The sequence below is a fragment of the Silurus aristotelis genome (genome assembly GCF_946808225.1).
Source record: "Silurus aristotelis genome assembly, chromosome: 12".
NCBI lineage: Eukaryota > Metazoa > Chordata > Actinopteri > Siluriformes > Siluridae > Silurus > Silurus aristotelis.
In genome coordinates, this window is record NC_139585.1 from 8,079,329 (window position 1) to 8,104,830 (window position 25,502).

The 25,502-nt window shown below is 38.5% G+C and overlaps 1 protein-coding gene across 2 annotated transcripts in view; it reads left to right on the plus strand.

Moving 5' to 3' along the window:
* dock1 (dedicator of cytokinesis 1) overlaps positions 1-25,502 on the plus strand; it is a 291,553-nt gene that overhangs the window by 24,196 nt on the left and 241,855 nt on the right. For both annotated transcript variants that reach the window (XM_083556371.1, XM_083556372.1), the window contains exons 2-11: positions 10,069-10,152; positions 10,668-10,708; positions 10,883-10,938; positions 12,202-12,298; positions 15,267-15,415; positions 16,910-17,045; positions 18,651-18,808; positions 19,701-19,782; positions 20,653-20,788; positions 23,070-23,142. In XM_083556371.1, the coding sequence (XP_083412497.1) occupies positions 10,069-10,152; positions 10,668-10,708; positions 10,883-10,938; positions 12,202-12,298; positions 15,267-15,415; positions 16,910-17,045; positions 18,651-18,808; positions 19,701-19,782; positions 20,653-20,788; positions 23,070-23,142 (1,012 nt within the window). The remainder of the gene's footprint in view (positions 1-10,068; positions 10,153-10,667; positions 10,709-10,882; positions 10,939-12,201; positions 12,299-15,266; positions 15,416-16,909; positions 17,046-18,650; positions 18,809-19,700; positions 19,783-20,652; positions 20,789-23,069; positions 23,143-25,502) is intronic.

A 25,502-nucleotide genomic window follows, 5' to 3' on the forward strand; every position in this document is an offset into this window, starting at 1 on the left:
TTAAAACGTGTTTGGTTCATATTCATTAGCCGCCTTAAGATAAAACTAAATGAAACCCAGCAACGATGCTGTTCGCAATCAATTCGGCTTTTAGAGCTTATTGTCGAGGCACTCGGATTTCTACAGTCTCTCTTTCCTGGGTGAAGGGTGAAGACAAGAAATAAAGCTTTGTCTGCTATTTACATAATGTTGCTTTCTGTAAACATTACAAGAAGAATATACTAATAAAAAGAACATTTTATTTCAGGCATGTTTTTTTTTAATACACGAAAACATCCATATGATCTAGATCGCCTTATTCATCCCAGAGGGAAATATTCTAACCTCACAGAGAGCAAAAATGTAGTCATTTATATTATAAATGGAAGATAACTAGAGAATATAGATGTATAATATACAAGGAGAAACCGATCCAGTGTGTGATGTTCAGAATAGTGCAAACATTGTAAATATTGCTGATCCAACAGGTGGAAAAATGAAATTAAAGTGTCAGTGAATAGTGGATGTTGAGTCAATCCCAAATTGGCTCAAGTTGTGTTTATACTTAGAGGTGACAGTGGTTTAGCAGCACGAAAAGTGGACGTGTCTGAAAAGCCACAGGGAAAAGGACAAAAGACATGATTCAGCTGCTACGATTTATCGAAGATTACTTCCTACTTTGCTTTTATTTCCATGTTCCTTTTACTCCCAAATAAATGCAAAATGAGAAGTAATCTTCGAAATGCAGCTAGAAACCAACCAAAGTGAATTCACAGGTCAAAATCTGCTCTCAGCGGCTGATTTTTATTTTTAAGAGCATCCATGTCTCGTGTCTTTTTCACACATGTACATTTTCATGCTGCTAAACTTTATTATTATATACTGCGTTTGTCTGATCATTTTAACTTTACTGATGTTTTATACATTGGTTTCAAGTATGATGTTCTTGTAATTGATTACATTTTGGTTCTGTTGAAAGGTTATTAGTCTGATACCCTTGTAGCTGACATGGCTGAATAAGAAATCATTTTGATATCATAATTTGCTTAATGCCACACACTCCACACCTATTGAGCTACAGATCGTTATCTAAACTTGCTCCTGTTCTATTCAAATAGGCCAAAGTGACATTTAGGCATGTGAAGTCTTCCATTTAACCACCAGAGGAATGCTCCTTATCAGACCGATCGAGTGCGTCGCCTGAACGTGTACAGAGATTTTAATTGTTGTTTTCAAGTTCCTCAGGCTGCATTCAGAGGAGCTCATCGCCTGAGACCAGAGCGTAGGAATTTGTTCGAACTGTTAACCAAAACCTTTAGATGCTCCACCCATCCATGACTCATGGAATGATTATCTCTTGTAAGCGTAGCTTTTCTGAAGCTGTTTATTTGGCCGTTCATATGGGTTTCCTGATGTGACACACACAACTGTCATAAGCCAGATAACTGTGTGTATGTTGTGTATGCACACATGCAATCCAGGTATTTACTACACTGTTTCGGCATACAGGCATAAAGCTTCCGTGAAATGCCGGAGCAGGGCCGGCCTTCGTGCCGAAGCAACCTAAGCACGTTTCGGTTGGAGTCCCCGTGTCTGACAGTGAGCTGTAATATTGCAGCCTGCCTGTTTGAGTGTAAAAGGACACGCTTATTAGAACACAGCCGGAGATCTGGCAGCCACCTCTCTGCCTCGCCGACAATAACACTTTTATTCCGCGGTACTCTGACACTCTCTTCACCTCACATCCCCGCACTCCATCCTCATCTGTCCGTCTCCCACCTTGTCGCTCCTTCGCTTTGTGTACGGTTAAATGCCAGGTTAATTGCAGCAGTGCTATCTGAGCAGCTGTACAGATAAACATGATGGATTACTGAATGTAATTGATTTAATGTAGGAACGGGGACCTGCGGTGCTCTGCAAGTTGGTGAGCTCTTTTGTTACTGCCAGCGGCCATTTAAAAAACTCTCAGACCCGTGTTTCAGCATTACAGCCTCCAATTAGCTCTTGTTAGAGGAAAGACTACAAAGGAATTACTACTGATTCCTGTCCATAAGCTGCAACATGCCTTTTTTTTTTTTTTTTTTTTTTTTTTTTTGCTGTCACAAAGGTCAAGTTAGATGTTAGCTGCAGGGTGACCACAATTGATGTTAGTTAAACTGTGCGATAGGTTTCAACTACAAAACGGGGCTTTTTGAGAGAGAGAGAGAGAGAGAGAGAGAGAGAGAGAGAGAGAGAGAGAGAGAGAGAGAGAGAGAGAGAGATTGAGCATGTGTGAATTACTTGTGTCTGGGTCACATCAGCTTTCTCAGTCTGTATGCGACAGTAAGCGTATGTTGTTTTGTTGATCGCGGTTTACAAAGTCGAGCTGTCAGGATTCCAGACAAAGACATGCCCTTTTTTGTCGTCTGGTCCATGTCTGTAATAGCATTTCAGTGCTGTTGTAGCTTTTGTTCTAGGTCAGACGTGAGTCAGGTTGTAGAATTTTCAGTCGTCTGCTTAGTTATGTGAGTTATGTGAAACAGGTGTGTCTACATTTTAGGTGTAGTTATGTTAGTTTCCTGTGACCAAAGTGTCAGGATTGTATCTTCCATAAAGCAGTTTTGTATTCCCTTTGGCAATGTGTGGACCTGTTCATTTTGACAATTAAAATTTTTACCCTACTCATAGCTGTCTTTAATGAGTTTTAATAGGTTTCCTAAAGTTTTTCCTGAAGTGGTTTCTCGAGAAAAAAAAAAAACTAATTTAAATCACCAGTTTCCTGTCTTTTTCCCCCTGTCCTTTTTTAATATATATATTTTTTATTAGCTATTATCATGTTCTAGCAAAAAAAAAAAGTTAGCAAGTTTGATGTTCTCAAGAAACAATTGAAAACAACTAACAGACATAAAAAGGAAAACTAGGACTTTGGTCTCATTGCTGATCAGCATCTTTTACACTGAAATCAACAAGTGCGTATATCCTTCTTTTCTGCAATGCTAGAATACTACAATATCTTATAAAGCTGTGTTTTCAGCACTGATGGAACTCCTGGTTGGTAGATTACTTTTTTTTTTTTTTTATATATATAATTTTTCATGCACGCTGTAACCCCTTACTAATAGCTCATGTTAGAATTTCAGCTGAAACCGATGAAGCCGTAACGAAGCTAGAAACTCACCAAGGCAGCCAAAACCACATTTGTCTTATTTGTGAGGATGCTCAGTACTTTAGAAAAACTATCGATTACACAATTACTGGCTAAAGTAAGAAATTGAATGTTTGTGCAAAGCCAGACAATTGATTTGTTTTTGGAATGCACAAGTTGCATACCTTTTTGTAGCTCAGTCTGAAAGATTTAGACTGAGAAGAATAAAATTTCATTCTAGGTGTTGCGCATCACGGTTTCACGGTTAGTCACAGTGAATGATTAGGTGTTTACCTCACAGTTTGTGGATCCATAATGGACTCGGATTCCTGTTTGTGTCCGCCGAGAGGAGACCATGATGTGGTATTTTGCTGTTGTAGCACGCCAGATTCATGGTTTGATGTGCCTTTTATTCTGAGATGCTGTTCTGTTCAGCATGGTTGTAATGAGGAATTAATCAAGTGCAACCTTTCTGGCAACTTTATACAATCCAGTAATTTCCCACTGACTTCTTATCAAGAATGATCTCGATGATTATTATTATGTGTCTAGACGGTTGTGTGAAAATCTGTTACTGTATAGGGGACTGTGCCTTCTAGGGCTGAATGTATAGAATTTAGTAATATATTGTTTCATAGAAAATGTAATCTGAATTCTTTTCATCCCTACAATATTCTCTTAGAGGCTGTCCAGGTTTTAGGATTGATTTTTATTACTCTTTGACATTATTTCTGTGATTTCTATGATGGTCAGCCTTTATAAAGCTGTAAGTGGAATCTGATAGAGTGTTTCTCTCTGAGCCAGCAGGGGTCATTCAGTGTGTGAGCTTGACTTATTAGAGATTTTCACTATCCTTTTTGGAGTGTTATGACCACTGACTGAGCCGCCTGCTATGTGTGTGTGTGTGTGTGTGTGTGTGTGTGTGTGTGTGTGTGTGTGTGTGTGTGTGTGTGTGTGGGAGAGTTTGTGTGTAAAAGCAAAAAAGAAACGGGCCAAGAGGCAGCCCTTGCCACAGGTAATCCTGCTCTAGGTCACTCCTGCAGGCTTCTCATTGCTCTCAGTTCATCCAGTCCCAGAGTAGAGGGTGAAATAGTGCTTTACAGTGAGAAGACAGCAGCACACTGCTATTCAGGAGAGCTGCAAGGTTCAGTGAGGGCTTCATACAAACTAGTACACACACACACTTTTCCTTAGACTCATTCTCTGTGCCCTGTTTTATTCCGCTCAGATTTTCTCGGTTGGTGCTCCCCCCCCCCCCCCCCCCCCTGCTCCTTTGCTCTCTCATTGCTCCGTGTACTGTTTCTTCAACACTTTATTTTCCTCCTCGATAACCAGTTGCACATACAACCCCGAATTTCAGAAATGTTGGGTCGTCTTTTAAATTCGAATGAAAATTAAAAGACTCTTAAATCGCATGAGCCAATATTTTATTCACAATAAAACACAGAACAGATGTTTAAACTGAACTTTACACTTTTATGCACAAAACCGGCTCATTTCAAATCTGATGCCCGCTACACGACTCAAAAAAGTTGGCATGGGGGCAACAAAGAGCTGAAAAAGCCAGAAATTTGGAAAATATTCAGCTGCAAGAACATCTAGCCAACTAATCAAGTTAATTAACTGACTTATGACTGATTCTGCAGGATTCGTTTCTATCCATAGTGCAGGTCTTTTAAAATGTATTACACTCGGGTACTTTGCGAGGTTTATGAACAGCAGCATGAACTTTTTTTTACATGCTTATATCATGATCCGCATGTTATAAGAATGCGTTTGTGTGATGACATCAAGACTCTAAACTACATTTCCAGTTCAATGATTTTAGATTTTTATGTATGTATGTATGTATGTATGTATGTATGTATGTATGTATGTATGTAAATAAAAAAAAAAAGACAAAAAGAAGGAGGTTAGTGAACTCGGGGCAAACACGGGGTAGAACCTTCTAAATCCGTAGGCTTGGAAACTGTTTGGGTTTTAAACAATCTTATCAGGTTCATAATCGTACTATTTATTAATGTTTAAAAAATGGTGGTTGATTGTATAAATGAGCAGATAAAGTATCAATTTTAAAGCTAACTAGAACTACACGATTATCTAATCCACTTTTCAGTAAGCGAAATCATTCATCGATTGATTGATTGATTGATTTACTAAGTCTCATGCATTCAGTCGACATCCAGTGTGCTGCAGAAATGCCCTGCTAATAAGAAATTTCAGACAAGAATGGGAATTGGGCTGAAAGGAAAACTGCATGCTACATTTTACAACTGTGGTGAGCAGAAAATAATCGAAGAATGAACAAAACATCAAACCCTTAGGCGGTAAAACTAAAAACACATTAACTCCTGTCAACCAAGAACTGGAGCCCGAGATTGCAGGAACTGTACTCTGAGGCTGAGGCTCACAAATTAGGGACAGCTGAACGCTACAAAAATGTTTGGGTGGTCCTGTGCCTACTGTTGCCTGTATTGAGAATACTCTACAAAGTATTGTCTGTTTGTATAGATTAGCCTCTACCATCTACGCCAGGGGTGGGCAATTAATTTTTACAAGGGGCCACATGAGAAACCTGAATTGTGTCAAAGGGCCACGCCAACGATAATATTTTAGGGATGCACCGAAATGAAAATTTAATTAAAATGGCAATGAAATCCATAATTTTTTGTTATGCCTTTTGCCTTGGCAACATCACTGGAAAACATTCCTGCCTTTTCAAAAACGTCCTCTACAGACTTATGCTCATGCTCGGATTGACTACTTTTCTGCGCCGCGTTCTTCTCCTATTTAGAATGGCAATCGGGATGTTTGGATTTCAGGTGATAATTTAAACCCGACTTGGAGAAACTATTTGCAGATACACCCCCTCCTGAAATTTCAGCATTGCATGTTTTGCAAATCGCTATTCGCACACCGCAGACATGTTGCTCTTATCCAGATAACTGTATGCTTGCTGTGCTTTTTTTTATTGCGTCATTACAATTGTGTTTCTGCCGTGTTGTATTGGGTTATTTAGGTATTTCGGCCGATGATTTTCGGTGCATCCCTGTAATTTATGATTGGCCTCACGCGGGCTGGACAGGGACGTACAAAGTACAAAATTTAATAAATTTAAATCGTCAAGCTGAAAGATAATAAAGAAGTCATGATATGGATGTGAACGTTACCTGTTTGGGGTGGGAGCTTCCATGACTAGTTTATGATCCATCTCGTTTTGCTAATCATGAAAGATTTCATGAATGATGGATTGCTTTGCACACTGTTATAAATCTGGATAGTTTAGAGTGTTCCTTCTGAGTGTCTTCTGAAGAACCACATGGAAATATCCCTGTGTTCTTTCCTATATCAGTCATCCTTCAGTGCTTTTTGGTGCGTCAGTAACCACATTCTAGAACACTCTGAAGTCATTTTCCTCTTCTATTGTTCATGTGTTCTTGCTTGCTTCTCTTCTCTCCTTCTGTTGGTCTCTGTGTCTCTTTCACTCTCCCTGTGTGGGTCTGGATAAATAGTAGGATGCAGGACGACAGCAGAACAAAAGCAAATGAAAGCTCCTGGCTGGAACGGAGACACCGAGGAGGGGGTGTATGGTGCTGATTAGATTTCGCCGGTGGCTGCTGGACACTGTACTGAGGCGGGTGATGGATTCAGCCCATTCACTGCCATGATTCAGGCTCCTGCATGCTGAAACATACACTCCTGATGGGGCCGTCAGAATAAATTTCACCCGCTGCTCAAATGATCAAAAGTCAAAGTGTTCATAACCTGGTCATTTTCAAAGGCGAAAAATTCAAAAAGTTTCGAACATGTTAATAATTGAACCAACTCATTTGGTGACTATGAGGACTGTGCATGGTCTACAGTGATGATTTTGATGCCATGAGATCAGATATTATGTATGATATATACGGTTTATAAATGTTATTACCCCAAAAGATTTTTTTCCCTCAAGATAGAAACTACGAAACATCAGTTAATGTAAATGTAAACTTAAAAATAAATAAATAATAATAAAAAAAAAAATTGTATTTTTGAAGTGGAAAAATTTCCACAACTTAAAGAACTGTTCAAATGGAAGCAGAAACTAGTTGGAAACACAAGCTCTTTTCTCTAAACGGTTTAATAATAATTGATATGGGCTGTAAAATATTTGTGCAGTCATCAATATACACTATAGGGATGAAGTATTGGGACACCTGACCTTCTCAGCCATGTGTGGTTCTTTTTTCCAAACTGTTATTGCAAAGCTGAAGGCGTACAAATTGTATCGAATGTCTTTAGACGCTGTAGCATTAAAGTTTCCCTTCACTTAAACTAGGAGACCTAATCCTGTTCCAGCACGACAATGCTCCTGTGCACAAAGCAAACTCCATGAATATATGCTTTACAGGTTTTAAGTGGAAGATCTCCTGCTATAGAGCTCTGACCTCAACCCTAACACCCCATACTTCCTCACCATCACCTACATCAGTGCCTGTCTGAATGAGCACAAATCCCCACAAGCTCAACCAAAATCTAGTGAAACATCTTCCTAGAAGAGTGGAGGGAATTATAAGAGCAAATTTTGACGTGTAATGTGATGCTCAAAAAGCACATACCATACTGATGACCAGGTGTCCGCAAACTTTTGCCGATATAGTGTACTTAACCCAAGGATAAGCTATGGTTGGTGTAAACACTGTTGGTCTTTATGGGAATCAAATATCTAACAGTTTTGCCTTTATTTGGGAAATTTGGTCCACTTGAGGATTCCAGCTTTCATTAAACAGAAAGGAATGTTTATTGAGGTTATGGTTTGGATGTAACAATTCTCTGTATTTTGTCAGAGGGGGACATCCCCAAACGCTTAATTAGGTATGGGTTTGGAGTATGTAACTGTAGGCAATTAGCAGATGATTTTTAAATAAAATGCATGTTTTTTTCCCTGTTAAAGTAAGAGTTTAAATGTTACTGATGATCAGCTGTTGATTTTTCAGTTCTTGACTGTAATTTATTGTTTGTAACTCCACAGGCCTGTTGTAGATTTTACTGTTTGAATCTTTAGGGTGTGTTGGCTGAGCTTGTTTCTGTCTCCTGTGTGCTGAGATTTTATAGAGATCTGACAAACCGTCAGGAAATAAAACCAGTAAAATATGTTTGTGTGGTTACTCTAGAAATGCTGTTGTAATGATGTCATTATTCATCCAGTCCAATACTCTGTTTAGTGGTTCTATCATACTTGTGTATCTGTTTTTGGCTCTAATCTGGATGATTACAGAGAAGGATAACATTTTTTATTGTTTAAATAAAGCGGACCTACATTTCTACACAACTGTAGTTACCACCTTATTGAGGATACATCTGTGTATCTGCTTCGTTGGAGGTTCTCAGTTACTCTCCCGTATCAGTTTTTATATGTAAATCAATTTATATGTAAAGCTAAATAAAAGGGGATTATGGACTTCTTAAACGCATAAGTGTCACTGACTGAACAAGTCCACTAGCAGTGATGTGGTCACTCGACACTGACATCGATGAAGGTGTAGAATTTTTTGACACATTAGACCAATAAAACAGGAGTGGTCCAGATTACCGATAGTCCCATGGTGTTTTTCTTTGTTTTTTTTTAGTATTGAGCACCCACCTACTTTTAGAGTTACCCACAGAAGTGCTTTGTAATTTCCTTAAAAAAAACATCCTCCTGCTAGTGCAATCAAGCTCTATTTTTCTCTATTACATTATCACATCTACATTCTTATAAGTAAACACCTTAAAGTGACCAACAAGATATTAATCGAAGAGGTGGAGCTGCAGTCTTTATGTGAAGATAGACTTGACTCACTGTTTTTACATTTTTATGCCACCACCTGGATCCCCGAGTGACGCTTGTAACAAGGTGCAAGTTGGAGTTTGGTTGGCATGGGAAGGTGGTGGAGAGCAGGGTTTGATAAAGACCTTCAGGTCGGTGAGGCTTTGTTGGTATTCATTTAACTCAGTGGTTTAAATCTGATACGCAGCTGCAGGATGTCAGGATGCAGGATCAGCTGCAGGAGGTCAGATTAAGAGATGGAGCAGTGAGGTGTTCTAGGAAAAGGTCGGGAGGCTGAAAACAAGTATTGCAGCTGCATGGGGGCTTCGCAGTGATGGTCTAGAATGGCTAACCAGGTTTTGTTAGTAATGTATACCTAGAAAGTATCCTAGAAGCTAGGGAATGCTTAAAATAGCAGTCCCTTGTTGTGTGCGAGAAAGAGAGAGAGACTGAAGTGTATTGGGAATGGCAGTATGGTAAGATGACCACTAATTAAGGGAATGAGGGTGGCTGTCATAAATAATTCATAGCAGTTGAAGACTAGGCTTACTGGCAACCAATTGGCTGGCAAAAGTCAACTTACCTGTTTCAAGGGTTTCTTGTCTCAAACTTTGCCAATTTCTATCCAGAATTCCTTGACTTTTTAAAGACCTCATGGACACTGTACAGCTACTCTGTTCAGCCTTCCAGAGCTGTGCATGCTGCAAATGTGAGGAAGCTGAAGAAAAAAAAAAATGAATTTTTTTTTTAAATGGTTTCTTTCTAATATCAGAAATCAGAAAGAGCTTTATTGCGAAGTATGTTTGCACTTTCAAGGAATTTCTTTTGGTGACCGAAGCTTCCAGTTGCACATTTGTTAAACTGAAAAGGAAATAAATAAGCTAAATAAATAAATAAATAAATGTTATTGCTAATTTTTTCTAATGTACAATATCTACTTTATGTTGGCATAAAGTGTGTGTGTGTGTGTGTGTGTGTGTGTGTGTGTGTGTGTGTGTGTGTGTGTGTGTGTGTGTGTGTGTATATATATAGAGAGAGAGAGCGCTAGATAAATAGATAGATATAGTTACACAGAGAAATTACTATAGAACTCCTTTTTTTGCTTAGGTCTGCACATTCTAGTGCAGTGTACCTGATGTGTTTACATTTTTTCTTCTTCCCATTTTCTGCCTTTTAGCGATCTATAACTATGATGCCCGCAGTGAGGAGGAGCTTTCTCTCCAGATTGGAGATACAGTGCACATACTGGAGACTTACGAAGGTGAGTTTTCCAGACACACGCACACTTTCTCTGTATGTCTGTGATGGATTTTTTTCACGTTTGACACCAGTGGCATGTTGGGGAAAATGGAGCCATATTTCTTTGTCAACAAGAGTAATGCCTTCACTCCATCGTAGCGTGATGAGCAGCCCACTGTATTCTCCAAAGCTCAAAATTTTTAATAATTAGCCCTCAAATGTATTAAAAAAAATAATAATTTAAATACACAGTCCCCCTCCATCCAGGCAGCAATCAATTGTTGCGTGTAAGCACACTTGGCCCCTAGCACAAACAATTTGTAGAAAATCATTAGCATTGAATGTTTTGTTCAGAGCCTCAGAGATCATGTCGCACAGTGATTTATTAAACACATCCCCTAGATATGGGGAAACGCGAGCAGTCAGTTGTGCGTGGGAACGCGAGTTTTGCGTTCCGGTAATGAGATGCATTGTTGTCAGCGTAATGCAATCACAGCTGTTTACAATATCAGTAATGTATTACACCTTGTCTCACAGGCTGGTACAGGGGACACCGGCTGAGGAGGCGCTCGAAAAAGGTGAGCCGATTTACGAGGAGGTCTGGACCTGAGAGACGTTTTATCAGCTTACTTGAGTTTCAGCATAGTGCCTGTGGATATCACAAGTCATTGTGCATCTCTTGTTTAGTTCAGATTTTTTGGGTATAGTTTGTTAGTGTGAAAGTAATGCAGAAATGTAATTTATCATTGCAGGGCATATTTCCTACCTGTTTCATTCATCTAAAAGAGGCCACAGTTGAGGGCAGTGGGTAAGTCATGTTGGTTTTTCTATGATCTTAATGATATATTTATATTTATTAAAATAATTAAATATTTAATTAATTTCAGAATATATATATATATATATATATATATATATATATATATATATATATATATATATATATATATATATATATATATATATATATATAAAACTATATATTTGTAAAATTATTTTTTCATGAGTTTTAATACACACACACACACAAAAATTCAGGGACAAAAAAATAATAATAATAATTACATACCCAGAGGTATCTACCAAATTTTGTCATTGTTGCCCAGGACAGTCTTCTCTTATGGCACAGGCCATATTTTACCGTTTTTGAAAAAAATGTTTTATCCTATATCCTGAAGGTTATGTGTGGATGCTATTTATCATCCCCCCCCCCCCCCCCCCCAACAATTTTTTACTCAATTTATAGCGAGGTCCATAAGCATTTGCATGGTGACTGGTTTTGGCATTTTTTTGCTGTAGGTCACCACACTGGCTTTGATCTAAGCAGTCAATTTGTAATTGAAGTCAGTTTCAGCTAAAACTTTCAGCTTTATATTACAGGGTTTAGGAAAATGGGCTATTTATTTTAGAGTAAACTTTTTCAGGCTCAAAAGTTATTGGATACTTGACTAATGAGCAATTTAATGGCCAGGTGTGAAGCTAATATATGGGAAAATATCCGTGCAAAAACGTGTGTTGTATGAGGAGATCGACAAGCCCAGTGTGCTTAACACATCTGTCATTAAATGATTATTTACTGTCTGAAAGTAAAAGCATAATACTTAGAGTATTATAGTTTTGTCTCAGAGGAGGTTCACATTAACCGACTTTTACATCATCTTCCTAGTATATGAAAGAGGTTAGAGGTAGGGTTGGTGAGAACGGGGTTTTTTTGGGGGTGGGGTGGGGGGGGGGGGGGTGCTGATTGAGAGCAGGTTTCAGAACCGCCATCCTCGAACCTGACTGAAATTATCTGAATGTGCGGTTCAGAAGAAGGTCAGGATTAATAATTGAGAGAGCACTTTGCTTTATTAAGACAAGATTGAAGATATGAGCTGAGCGTACTCTTAGGAGAAGCTTTTCCCACAGCTTTTGCAAATTTAAAGCACAATCTTATTGCAAAATGAATGGGGGATTTATGTATGCAAACAATGTCTTTTTAACAAATCTGTAGTCCTATATTTTGATGAAGTAGTGTTCTCTTTTTCTGTCTTTTTCATTCCTCTGAAATGTTTTTTTTTTATTATGTTAGGCCAAAAGAGACAGTCATTCCCACAGAGCTGCCTCTGGTGCATGAGGTCACCACCACACTGCGTGAATGGGCTTCCATCTGGAGGGACTTGTATGTGGTAAGTAGTCTTTAGGTCTTATGTAAGAGGTCCTCTGAATGAAATTGGCCATTAGTTTTTAAGTGTATAAGCATTTTAGTTGTAAATACATACCTTTCTGATTTCACTGTAGTTTCTGTATTATTAATAGTGCTTAAAACGGGATTTGGACTTGTACACCCTATAATTTTGCAGTTTATTATTTTACATTATGTCCTTACAGGTACTCCTGCATGCAAATGAAATAAAGGCCCTGAAATCGTGAAATGATCTGTGTGCATAGATGCACTATTAAATTTTCATGAAGCAATCATAACCTATATTATAATAATCTATATAAAATAACGTATAACCTATATAAAAATCAGAATAAAAGCAAAATAAAAAAAGTGATTGGCTTTAATGTAGGTTGAGAGATGTTTTGCTTGGGCCGTTCAGAAATCTAGCCAATTATGATTGACAGGTAAATATTATTAGAATGGATAAATAAACAAAAATGGGGCTTATTAATCCACCAGATCTTAGATGTAATAAATTAAAATGTATTTAATAATAGGACAGTCCTAATCCATAGCGACCTGCATGGCCTTTGTAACATGTGCATGTAAGTCAGCTTATTTATATATATATATATATATATATATATATATATATATATATATATATATATATATATATATATATATATATATATATATACAGTGAGGAAAATAAGTATTTGAACACCCTGCTATTTTGCAAGTTCTCCCACTTAGAAATCATGGAGGGGTCTGAAATTGTCATCGTAGGTGCATGTCCACTGTGAGAGACATAATCTAAAAAAAAAAATCCAGAAATCACAATATATGATTTTTAAACTATTTATTTGTATGATACAGCTGCAAATAAGTATTTGAACACCTGTCTATCAGCTAGAATTCTGACCCTCAAAGACCTGTTAGTCTGCCTTTAAAATGTCCACCTCCACTACTTTTATTATCTTAAATTAGATGCACCTGTTTGAGGTCGTTAGCTGCATAAAGACATCTGTCCACCCCATGCAATCAGTAAGAATCCAACCACTAACATGGCCAAGACCAAAGTGCTGTCCAAAGACACTAGAGACAAAATTGTACACCTCCACAAGGCTGGAAAGGGCTATGGGGAAATTGCCAAGCAGCTTGGTGAAAAAAGGTCCACTGTTGGAGCAATCATTAGAAAATGGAAGAAGCTAAACATGACTGTCAATCTCCCTCGGACTGGGACTCCATGCAAGATCTCACCTCGTGGGGTCTCAGTGATCCTAAGGAAGGTGAGAAATCAGCCCAGAACTACATGGGAGGAGCTGGTCAATGACCTGAAAAGAGCTGGGACCACTGTTTCCATGGTTACTGTTGGTAATACACTAAGACGTCATGGTTTGAAATCATGCATGGCAGGAAAGGTTCCCCTGTTTAAACCAGCACATGTCCAGGCACGTCTTAAGTGTGCCAATGACCATTTGGATGATCCAGAGGAGTCATGGGAGAAAGTCATGTGGTCAGATGAGACCAAAATAGAACTTTTGGGTCATAATTCCACTAAACGTGTTTGAAAGAAGAAGAATGATGAGTACCATCCCAAGAACACCATTCCTACTGTGAAGCATGGGGGTGGTAGCATCATGCTTTAGGGGTGTTTTTCTGCACATGGGACAGGGCGACTGCACTGTATTAAGGAGAGGATGACCGGGGCCATGTATTGCGAGATTTTGGGGAACAACCTCCTTCCCTCAGTTAGAGCATTGAAGATGGGTCAAGGCTGGGTCTTCCAACATGACAATGACCCGAAGCACACAGCCAGGATAACCAAGGAGTGGCTCTGTAAGAAGCATATCAAGGTTCTGGCGTGGCCTAGCCAGTCTCCAGACCTAAACCCAATAGAAAATCTTTGGAGGGAGCTCAAACTCCGTGTTTCTCAGCGACAGGCCAGAAACCTGACTGATCTAGAGAAGATCTGTGTGGAGGAGTGGGCCAAAATCCCTCCTGCAGTGTGTGCAAACCTGGTGAAAAACTACAGGAAACGTTTGACCTCTGTAATTGCAAACAAAGGCTACTGTACCAAATAATAACATTAACTTTCTCAGGTGTTCAAATACTTATTTGCAGCTGTATCATACAAATAAATAGTTAAAAAATCATACATTGTGATTTCTGGATTTTTTTTTAGATTATGTCTCTCACAGTGGACATGCACCTACGATGACAATTTCAGACCCCTCCATTATTTCTAACTGGGAGAACTTGCAAAATAGCAGGGTGTTCAAATACTTATTTTCCTCACTGTATATATATATATATACACGTGTGTGTGTGTGTGTGTGTGTGTGTGTGTGTGTGTGCGTATATATATATATATATATATATACATATATACACACACACACACACACACACACACACAGTGGTATGAAAAAATGTTGATCCTGATTTCTTTTTTTTTCTTTTTGTTTTATGCTTGTCACACTTTAATGTTTCAGATCATCAAAATAATTTAAATATTTGTAAAAGATAACACAAGTGAACACAACATGCAGTTTTCATTTAAACCTTCATTTAAAAACTGCATGTTGTGTTCTTGTGTTATCTTTTACTAATATTTAAATTATTTTGATGATCTGAAACATTAAAGTGTGACAAACATAGAAAAAAAAAAGAAATCCCAATTTTTTACACCACTGTGTGTGTGTGTGTATGTATGTATGTATATATGTGTGTGTGTTTGTGTGTGTGTGTATATATATATATATATATATATATATATATATATATATATATATATATATATATATATATATATATATATATATAATTTATTTATTTATTTATTTTAGTTCGTGTGGTTCAGTATTCTGATTCTTATTAAAATTTACACTCCTGCTGTGTCAGAGTGAACATGGCAGCTTAATCAGCCCTCCTTGCACTGGGTGCACAGACTAAGCATTGTGTCTGTGTGTGTTCATGTCCCACAGGGTGACAAGCGTGAGATGTTTAATACTGTTCGTGACATGATCTACGATCTAATCGAGTGGCGATCACAGATTCTGTCAGGAACTCTTCCTCAAGACGAGCTCTCCGAACTCAAGCAGAAAGTCACCTCCAAGATCGATTATGGCAACAAGTACGTGCTCTCAGCCTCCACTTTCTTTTTTATCCTAAGTAGATTTCATGTGCTTAGTGTATAGTAAGCCTTCAACACAGTAGGAAAGGATTTAAGAAATTTTTTTCTAAATTATAACCCGTGTGTCAGGATTACGATTGCAGTCATCATGGAGTGTTTACTATTAAGCTCTAAGTATGCATCGTGGAGTGAAAATATTTAGCTAGCTCTGACAATGACAATATTGTAGAGCCAAAAAAACCAACAAGCCTTAGCACATGGAGGACATGTCAATGGATGCTGCATGTCCTGCTGAACTGTTGGTCTTTACAAAATAGGCGTGCCAAGCTAATCCATTCCAGACTTCGAGCAGGTCCAGCAGACTAAACTCTAAATGCAAACGCTGAATTTATTCAATACTTTTTATGTACATGCTTTACTCTCATTATTAGTAATTATTGAGCAAAATAAGCTCTTCAGTCATTTAAATAGTGCCCCCTGCAGTACTGGGGTTTGGATAAGCTTGTGAATCTCTGCTTCAATATGTTGGAGTTGTTAGGGATTTACACTACAGCATGCTTTGCATTTATCGGAGTGTTACTTTCAACAGAACATTCAAAGCACGTTTAGGTTACACCCTGCTTATGAGGCATTTATTGTAATTAGCAACCCTGAAATTAAATTAGCTTGAACAGATTCACATTGCCATGCGGATGTTTTGGTTCATAAAGATCATTTAGGATTTACTTAGAAACAAAGATTAATACCCTGAAGAAAGGATAACATTGCAGTCTTCATTAGAAAAACGTTATCCCTCGTTTTTGCACCTTTTGAATATTTGTAGTATTCGAGGGCAGTTCGAGGACCAAGTGAAGCGTGAGCTAAGTAAAAATGCCACTTTTGAATATGGTACTCAGAATTACAGCCGGCTGATTGGAAACGGTGGACACTTCATCTCTCATTGTGAAGTCGCAGTTAAACTAATGGATTTGCTACGACACATCACTTTGTGTGAGATAAATGTGTTATTTAAAGGTGTCTTAAAAAAAAAAAGGTGGCCGGATGACTTATAATCTCACCATCATCACTTCTTCGTGTTTTTTTTAGGTGATGTTTCTTTAGCTGCAGTCACCTCTGGTTTGCTTATTAAAGATCTGAACACGCATGCGAATTTCTATCAAGTTTCTTTGTGACAAATATCTACTGTTCAAAGCACTGCGTATTTAAAAATGATTGGCACTTTGTCTAGAGGGGCGAATTTTCCCCAGACTGCAGTTTTCTGCAACTCTGCTGGTATCAGAAGCCTGTTTTTAAATTAAGGGTTAAATGACAATTAGAAAATGTACGAGAAATGATGATAAAGTGCGTTCTGCTTATTTATTACACTTACAAAAGCGAACACACCTTAGAAACCGTACTTTTAGACAACATGAAGGATAAATTTGGTATATTTATTCTTGTGCATATCAGCACAACTTTAGATTCTGACTCGTCCTGTTCTGTTTTGTTCTTCAGGGTTTTGGATTTGGATCTAGTGGTCAGAGATAAGGATGGCAACATTTTGGACCCGGAGCTTACCAGTACAGTCAACCTGTTTCGAGCACATGAGGCTGCATCCAGACAGATCGACGAACGCATTCAGGAGGAAAAGGTAAAAAAAATGTGAACGAAACCCCTTAGATCCTCTGATGACTGAGTATTGTTTTGAAATCTGCACTTATTGTCTATAAATGTCCTCTATTTATTTACACTTGATGTCTGTACTTTTGAGATTCACCAACGACTGGAACCAAATTCTTTGTGTGTGTCAACACACTTGGCCAATAAACCTGATTCTGATTATACAACAATTTAAGCTGTTTAATATGTCTGGAATAATATCATATCTCAATGAATTTTTATATTATTTTTATTTGCATTATTTTGTTTAAAAATTTAAATGACATTGTTTTATATTAACTTATAAAAAGTATTGGGTTCCCTCTGATTTCTGATCAAAAGTAATATTGCACGATAATTGGTGTATTTGTGACTAGTATCAGCAGCTTTGCTGGAGGGGTGTGAGGTGGTGACATGTAAACCTCATCCAGTGTGAATTTGGGGTTTTGTAATCAGCTTTCAGGCTTCCAGATCAGCCATGAAACCTCTCACAATCATGCATGTAAACTCGTGCATGCTCAGTGAGGTTTACCGTCAAACTTCCTGTCAGTTTTTTTTTGTTTTTTTTCTTTTCTCCTTGTCCAACGTTTGCACACACATGTGCATACTTGCCCTAAAGCGTGTCAGAGTGGATCATAATCTTAAAGGCAGGACTCGCATATAGACAGGTGTGAAGATTAGATCACCTCTGATGTGCGTTCTGTATATGAGGCATGATCTCTATTTTTGTACCGACTCAGGAAACTGGGTGAACTGCACAGCTGATGTGATCGTATGCCTTTTTTTTTTTTTTTGGAGCCTACTCTTTCTTTTACACATGCACATCCTTTATTACAGTGAATATTACACAAGCATGAATTTGTGGCAGTTGTTTTTCTCAGGCATTTTAGGTTTATTTTCTGTGGATTTTTCAAAGGTTCATATACACTTTACACACAAACAAAAGTTTGTGGACCACCTTAAAATAAGATTCTTTGTGCTTTTTGAACCATCCCAGTCCACATTTAGTCCGTATTTGCTGTTATAATAATCTCAACTCCTCTGGGAAGATGTTTCTTTACTTTTTGGAGTGTGCTTGTGAAGATTTTGCTCAGTTACCCTATTATCCAGTCAATTCCAGAGGTGGTTTATTAGGGTTGATGTCAGAGCTCTGTTGCAGGCGACTTAACAGGTTGCTCCAACCCATGTATCTTCATTTTGCATGATTTGTTCCCAGGGGCATTGCCATGCAGGAACATTCAACATACAAAGTAAGTTTGCACCCCAAAGTTTTGTGTGTAGTGTGAATTCAGATAACCAGCTCCTTGTCCTCATGAATATATACTGGGCAACAACTTGCCCAGTAACACTATCGTTTCAAGTTGTCAGGTTCCTTTCTGATTTATGTTGGGTGATGGCAGTGAAAGCAGTGTTATAACCTGTAGTGTAGATGGAATGACTTTTCAGTAATTAGCTCAGTTTTGTGATCAGAATACGGAATTTGGTGTTGTTGATGTTTAAATGTTTGAGAATGGGGTGGATGGGAATGTATTTCAATTTACTATTATTTCTAATAAAACCTGTGAATCCACCATCTCTTTTCCCCCCTCCATTTTAGTCTCAGAAACAGAATCTGGATCTGAGTCGGCAGGCCAAGTTTGCTTCCACGCCATCATTCGCTCTTTTCGTGACGCTGAAGAACGTGGTGTGCAAGATCGGAGAGGACGCTGAGGTGCTAATGTCTCTCTACGACTCCAATGAGTACAAATTCATCAGGTATATCATTTAGGGAAACACTCAGTACCGACACATTATATGCACATGCTCATCAGAAAATGGAACAGGCACCCGCTTACCTTCTTAAACAGAGCAGACGCGTGCACACAAAGCCACAAAGCATGAAGTGTTTAAATATAGGAACATGTAGCTCTAAGTAGTGTGTATGTGCACGCACATGCTCAAAAACTCAAAATGTAATGCAGGCTTTTTAAAAATGTATACAAATTATACTTCTTAAATCTCTTATGGGGATTTTTGGGCAGTTTCTTTTAGGAATCCTTTAGTCTCCCCCACTTATCCCCTTTCATGTAACAGGCCTGAAATGATTGTATAAAATGTAACTTTGCACACAATTACATTGTCTATGCAAAAAATTCACCAGGCATTCTTTTTTTAGAATGTCTTCTCAAAATAATTGGCACCCCATTACAATAAATGCAAATGGTACTTTTGTTCTCTCCAAGAAATATTTTATTGGTCCATGCGCAAGTTCTCAATTTTGGTATAAATATGCACAAACTGTCATCCATCATCATTTGTAAAAGGTTTAAACACAAAACGCAGATCATATGGGGGAAAACTGTGTTTAATAGGACTGCTGATCAGAATGCCTATGTATTGTATACATCATGCCTGTTAAACTACATAAGGCAAAATAATATGAATCATGCATATTAATTTAAAATATCGTTACACACAATCACTGTGATTTAGAATTTTGGAACAGCATAGTGTTTGCCAGGAAGAGAATCCTTGTGTATACAGTAATGAGGATGGTGTAGGAGGTGGCAAAGTCCCCAGTGATCAATAATTCCAAATTGTATTAGGTTTTGCATTGGCATTAATGTTGCACAAACGAAGCCCAACCGAAATGTGTTCTCTTTTTCAGCGAAAACTATCTTGTCCGGTGGTCCAGCTCTGGTCTGGTCAAAGACATAGATCAGCTTCACAACCTTCGAGCTGTGTTCACAGTGTGTATCCATCTTGTCTCTTCTGCTCTTTGCTTATTTGTCTAAATAAATTAATGTCCAGTGTTCTTCAGGGGAAAGATCTCATTTAGATGACTTCTTTGTAATTTATTTTATTTTTTTCCCCCCATACATTAATTTCCCCATCCTGTGCTATGTTTTTTTAAATTCCCAATTGTAGAAAGTCTATCATTACAGTATAGAGGTAGCTCTCCAATTGTAAACATTTATTCAACAAATCAACCAAGCGTTTACTGACTGCAACCAAACCATTTTGCCAGAGACGGCATTGTGTCCCAGTTGAGTAATTACAGTATTTATGAAGTCAGACTTTAATTTGTTTTGTTTTGTTCTTTTTTTTTTTTTTTTTTTCAATGGTTAACATCATAATTACAGTATTGTGTTACACTAATTACACCTCAATCAAGAGACCATGGAATCAGAATTAGCAGACCACCTGATTTCACGAAGAGCCATCGCCCCCCCACTGTTGATTAGAATATTGTATAGTATACTGAACCAATGGAGAGTAGCAGCTCTATCCCCATGTGAACTCGACATCCCACCACGGGAAATGAGACACTGTACCAATCAGACACCATTAGGGCAATACAAATTACCCTGCATAAGAGCGCACTTGGTGAAAGTTTATACACACTGGAAAAGGTCCAATCAGTGGATAGGTCATCCTCGCCACCTAGCAAGATAAGGAATAAACTCCAGTGTTAACAAGACACTTGATTCTGGCACATCTACCCTGAGCCTACAGAAGATTCCAATTTTCCTTTTTCAGAAGCACTCCTTAGTCCATCTCTGCAGACCCGAGGATACTTTTGTGTAATGAGATGCTGTGTGTTTGTGGCTGCTGTGCAGGATCTGGGCAGCGAGGATCTGAAGCGAGAGAAAATCAGCTTTGTGTGTCAGATTGTTCGAGTTGGGCGCATGGAACTGCGAGACAACAACACTAAAAAGCTGACGTCCGGGCTCCGAAGGCCTTTCGGAGTGGCAGGTAAACTGTGATTACACGCTTCCTCTAAGGCAGTACACTTTCCAGATATCCAAGCAACTGTAGAAGGGTTTACATTTTGTCCATCGGATAGCTGTAACGCAACAGCGGGGTTTCTGCATGCCGACAGACTGCCTTACAGGCTTCTTTACACATTATGTAGCACAAATGTGAACGTAGGAGTAGTTCTCCTGGGATTGTGCGCTCGAAAAAAGCAGCTCTTTATTATTTTCTTTTAAGCAAAAGCGTCTGAATGTTGCCAGTTAAATTTTAGTTTGGGTGAAACTTTTAATTGCAAAAGGGCTGAAAGGGGGCCATTACTTATTATCTATCAAAAATGGTTTTCGACTACAAAAGTTGACACACCATTAATCCTACTGAGGGAAAAGAGTGACTGGGAATTCGTTTAGGATTTAACTTAAATTTATATATTGTAAAACCTTTATCACATGTTCTAAATGGGAAATTGAATTGAATGGCAGTGATTAAAAACCTTTATTTATCTGGCATTTGGCAGATGCCCTTATCGACAGCTCCTTTCATTTATCTTGGGGTTAAGGGCCTTGCTCAAGGGCCCTAGCAGTAGCAGCTTGGTTGTGATTGGATTTAAACCGACAACCTTCTCCTCAGAACTCCAACAGCTTATCCACCATTCCACTTTCCTTATCTTAATAAATTAATAAATAAATAGTGAAACAGGAAAAATTGGAAATCACATTATGCAATCCTGACAAAAAAAAAAAAGGTTTAAAATTTGAGAAATGGAAGACTTTCGCATAATTTTCTTATGACACTAGCAATTAATCAGGTGTCATGATTGACCAATCAGTGCACTGCATTACTCTTTAAGTCTATAATAATAATTAATATTTACACCTTTGAATACTTTGTGTAAAGTATTTGAAGTATTTTCAGTGAGCATTTTTCTTCCCCAATCGTAAAATGAAGAGTTGAATTTCTCTAATTTGTTAATTATTTGTGTTTTTGCCTGCGAGACAGGAAGTGAACAATCTCGTCTTAAAGCTTTTCACCTAGTCGCGTGAAGATTTTTGATAATCAGAGGTCATAGGAGTAGAATGAGGAATTGGTGAATGATTTCTCCCTGGTGGCAGAAATGGCTGCTCCACAGCAAACTAATTAGATTGGCTCTCAGCCGACTGCTCATCACCCGAGAAAATCAGTTCTCGTTTCTCCGTCCGATAAGAGGAGATTGAACTCAGTGGGTTCATCTTGATGTGCTTATTGGCACAGATGCGATTGCTTTTTTTTCCTCTACAGTCAATTTGTCAGGCTTTACGCAGTGTTTGTATGTAATGCGTTCAAAGGGCACCTATTGTGCTTAGGATACATTAAGGCTATCACAAAATCCTATTATCTGTTTAGTTCTCCACATATCCGTATTTGTTTCTCTGTTCAGATTAAAGCCCACACCCAGTGGGCGTGGCCTAATCAGAAATCTTGTTTTTTTTCCCCTAATTGATTGATTATTAAAATTATTATTTTTTAGGTATTTTTGTTGGTAATTTCCCAAAATATCAATAAACTTGTAACAGCATCAACGGGATCAGACAGTTACTAAAGATGATCCCGCAAATGCAACCAGATAGTCAAAGAAGCTTTATATCACACTTTGGAAAAAGTGTATACGTCCTATACAGATCTGTATTTTCTATTATATCTGAATAATATACATATTACAATATACATATCGGTTATATCCATGGGATGCATATACAGTATATTCTGTGACGGTGTTGTAATCCGATGGGGTGTATAGACAGCCTTCATGCTTTGATGTGGTCTGAGTGGTTTTTTTTTCTTTTCTTTTTTTTCCTTTTTCCCCCAATGCATGTGAGAACGGAGGATGATGTGGGAGGATGTGCAACTGTCAGCTTCGACATCAAACAGCTTTTTGAAGTGGGAAGGAGAAAAGCATCATTTCCCCCCCCCCTCTCTGCCATCCTTCTCACCTTCCTCTTCACCTTTCCAAAAAGAATTTTTCTCAGAGTACAGTACTGAAGCTGAGTAAAATGGCACCTCAGCAGTGGTGGTTTTATCAGCACCCTACTGTCTCCAAAACCCACAAGTAACCGCCAGCTCTCACTGTGGCAGACACTCGCTGTAGCCAAGAACTGCTTAATTTTACAGAAGGAGGCCATTTGACTAAAGTTGCAAACCACCACAGACCCAATACATCCTGTCCTGCAGTATTGACTAACTTTTGCTTTTTTTTTTCTTTGTATTCTTTCTCCCCCCCCCACCCCCCCCCCCCCCCCCCCCCCAGTAATGGATGTCACTGATATCATCACTGGAAAAATGGATGACGAAGACAAGCAGCACTTCATCCCTTTTCAGCCGTGAGTATTAATGAAGCCTTCTGAACATCGTGGATTATGACCACACTTGCAGTTTGAATAATGCACTTATGCATTACCAATTGTACTTGTATTGTCCTGGCACGATTTCTCATTAATGTGTCTAGAGAATAAAAGAGGTTTGGTCTGGTCCTTGTCTCATATTCAAGGAATTAAATGCCCAGTAGGTAATTGCTTTACACTATCAGCTGATTAACAGCAGACATTGTTTGCTGGTATGCTTTTGGCCGTGTAATCCTTGGTTGAAGGGGAAAGAATTTTATTCTTGTTAAACAGGGTGGGATTTCATGATGCTGTTCATTGCTAGAATGTCTTGCTCCTTTTCCTAGAAAACTAAATACACTAAGAGCAAGTAGTATACATTCATCAGGAAGTCTATTACTTGTGGCGCCGCATCACCATCGGCGTTTCTGACGGTTTAACCGTGCACGGCACAACCATGCATATGAACGTTTTAAGCGCACGGGCATTAAAACCAAGCCGTGAATAAAGCATAAAGAACAGGTGTTAAAGGTGATCGGAGCCGACACCTTTAACTCCTACCCTGCGCCTTGGGCGTCCTCCTGGGTCACACACGCTAGGTTTTCTGTAGTTTAAAGCTCCTGGTACGTGATTAGCCATAGCCTGGACCGCTTGTTCCTGCCTGTTACCTCCTGGCTCAATTAAGCAGAACTCATTAACTCCTGTCCATGAGGAGCAAGTAACCCTTTCTCTCCCAGGTTTCTCGCTCTAATTGGAACTCTTTTAGCGCGCCTGCCGGCGTTTTAACCTTTACCAGGCCTGGATGAGACTGGAAGCAATTACTCCCCCTCCCCCATGCATTCCTCCGATACGAAGCATTTTCTCCAAAGTTATCGTATTGCATACATTCAGTACCAGTGTGTGTTTCTGGTCTCCACGGACATGTCGTTTTAGGAGCTGCCCAGTGTAGAGGATGTGAAGGCCATTAACTGTACTGCCAAGAGATAGAAGAGATCATAGAAATCGAGTCGCTTTCTGAGATGATGTTGTTCTTTGAGATGTTTATGATAATAGACTGCTTTTAAATTAAGGTCAAAAGGTGATTTGGAGGAAATATGGGTGTTACAGATGCTTGTTTTAGTTCTCTTTCTGAGCCTCTTGCTTTGTCTTGATGATATACTGCAGTTTTGTCTCAGAATAAGTCTGTCAGGATTCGTTAAAAAAGAAATAGCCCACAGTAACTGCACAGTTGCACAAAATTGCCAGGATGTCAGACAGTATGTATAAATAGTAGGTGTTGAGATTTACAGTTTAGCAATGGTGTTTAGGATCTTTACTATAGAGATAAAAAGCCAGTACATGGAAGAGAAAGAATCTGAGATCATTTTTATTTTTCACTTTGACCTGGTACATTACAAGCATTTTGTGAACCATAAGCAGATGATGAGGTTGAATTCTCTGACTGGTGAATCTGCATGGTAGAATGTGCTAATTATTTACCTTTACTGCTATTTACTGTAAATAGGCCACTTTTGCACTTCTGGTTAGATGCTAACAGAATTTCATTGGTTCTGTACATGTACCTTGCACAGTGACAAGTTGAATCTAATCTAATCTAATTATTTACACCATTAGCCCAGAGCTATCTTGTCAGTAGGGTGTTTGTGGTCAAAATTGTGTTTCGCCTCTGCTCGGTAGGGTTTTCTTATTAGCAGTGTTTGCTAACACCTCAGTGTTAAAACTGTTGGTTAGTGACCGCAGTTCCAACGGTCACTTTTCACATCCGTATTATAGCAAATCTCTCTTCCTATGCTGAAACTGCTGGTAATTATAGGCAGTTCAGGGGCATTCGACATTGAAAAGAGGGAATTGAGAGGCCATTTTTTTTTTTCTCCACACGCTCACATTTTGACAGGATCACAGGATATTGGTCACGGCGTTGTAGTGTCGCTTTGCTGCCATTTTTCTCCCAATTTTATGTTTTGAAACCTAGAAAAACATATGTGCATTTATTCTCCCTCAAAAAAACAAGTTGTTGAACCTGAACTACGAGTCCAAGGTGGTCATGTTAACCATTGTTGCGCCAAACATGACCACTTATAATGGTCTTGCTTAAAGCAATAAAACTATTACAAGCTACCAGCGATCACCATTCACTCGTATTACTTGTGTATCTGGACTGTAAGCAAGGAATTTTATGTAATTCAACACTCATCCAATAGTCTTGGCTTGGCTTCTTTTTGTTGACGAGTCCCAAAAAGGATAAAGGATATGTAGAACAAGCTCTACATAAAAGGGTTCTCACTGGAACTGCAACAGGCTTCATATCTCGTCTCATGGGGAATAATGTTTTTTTTTTTTTTTTTTTTGCCTGCTTGCTA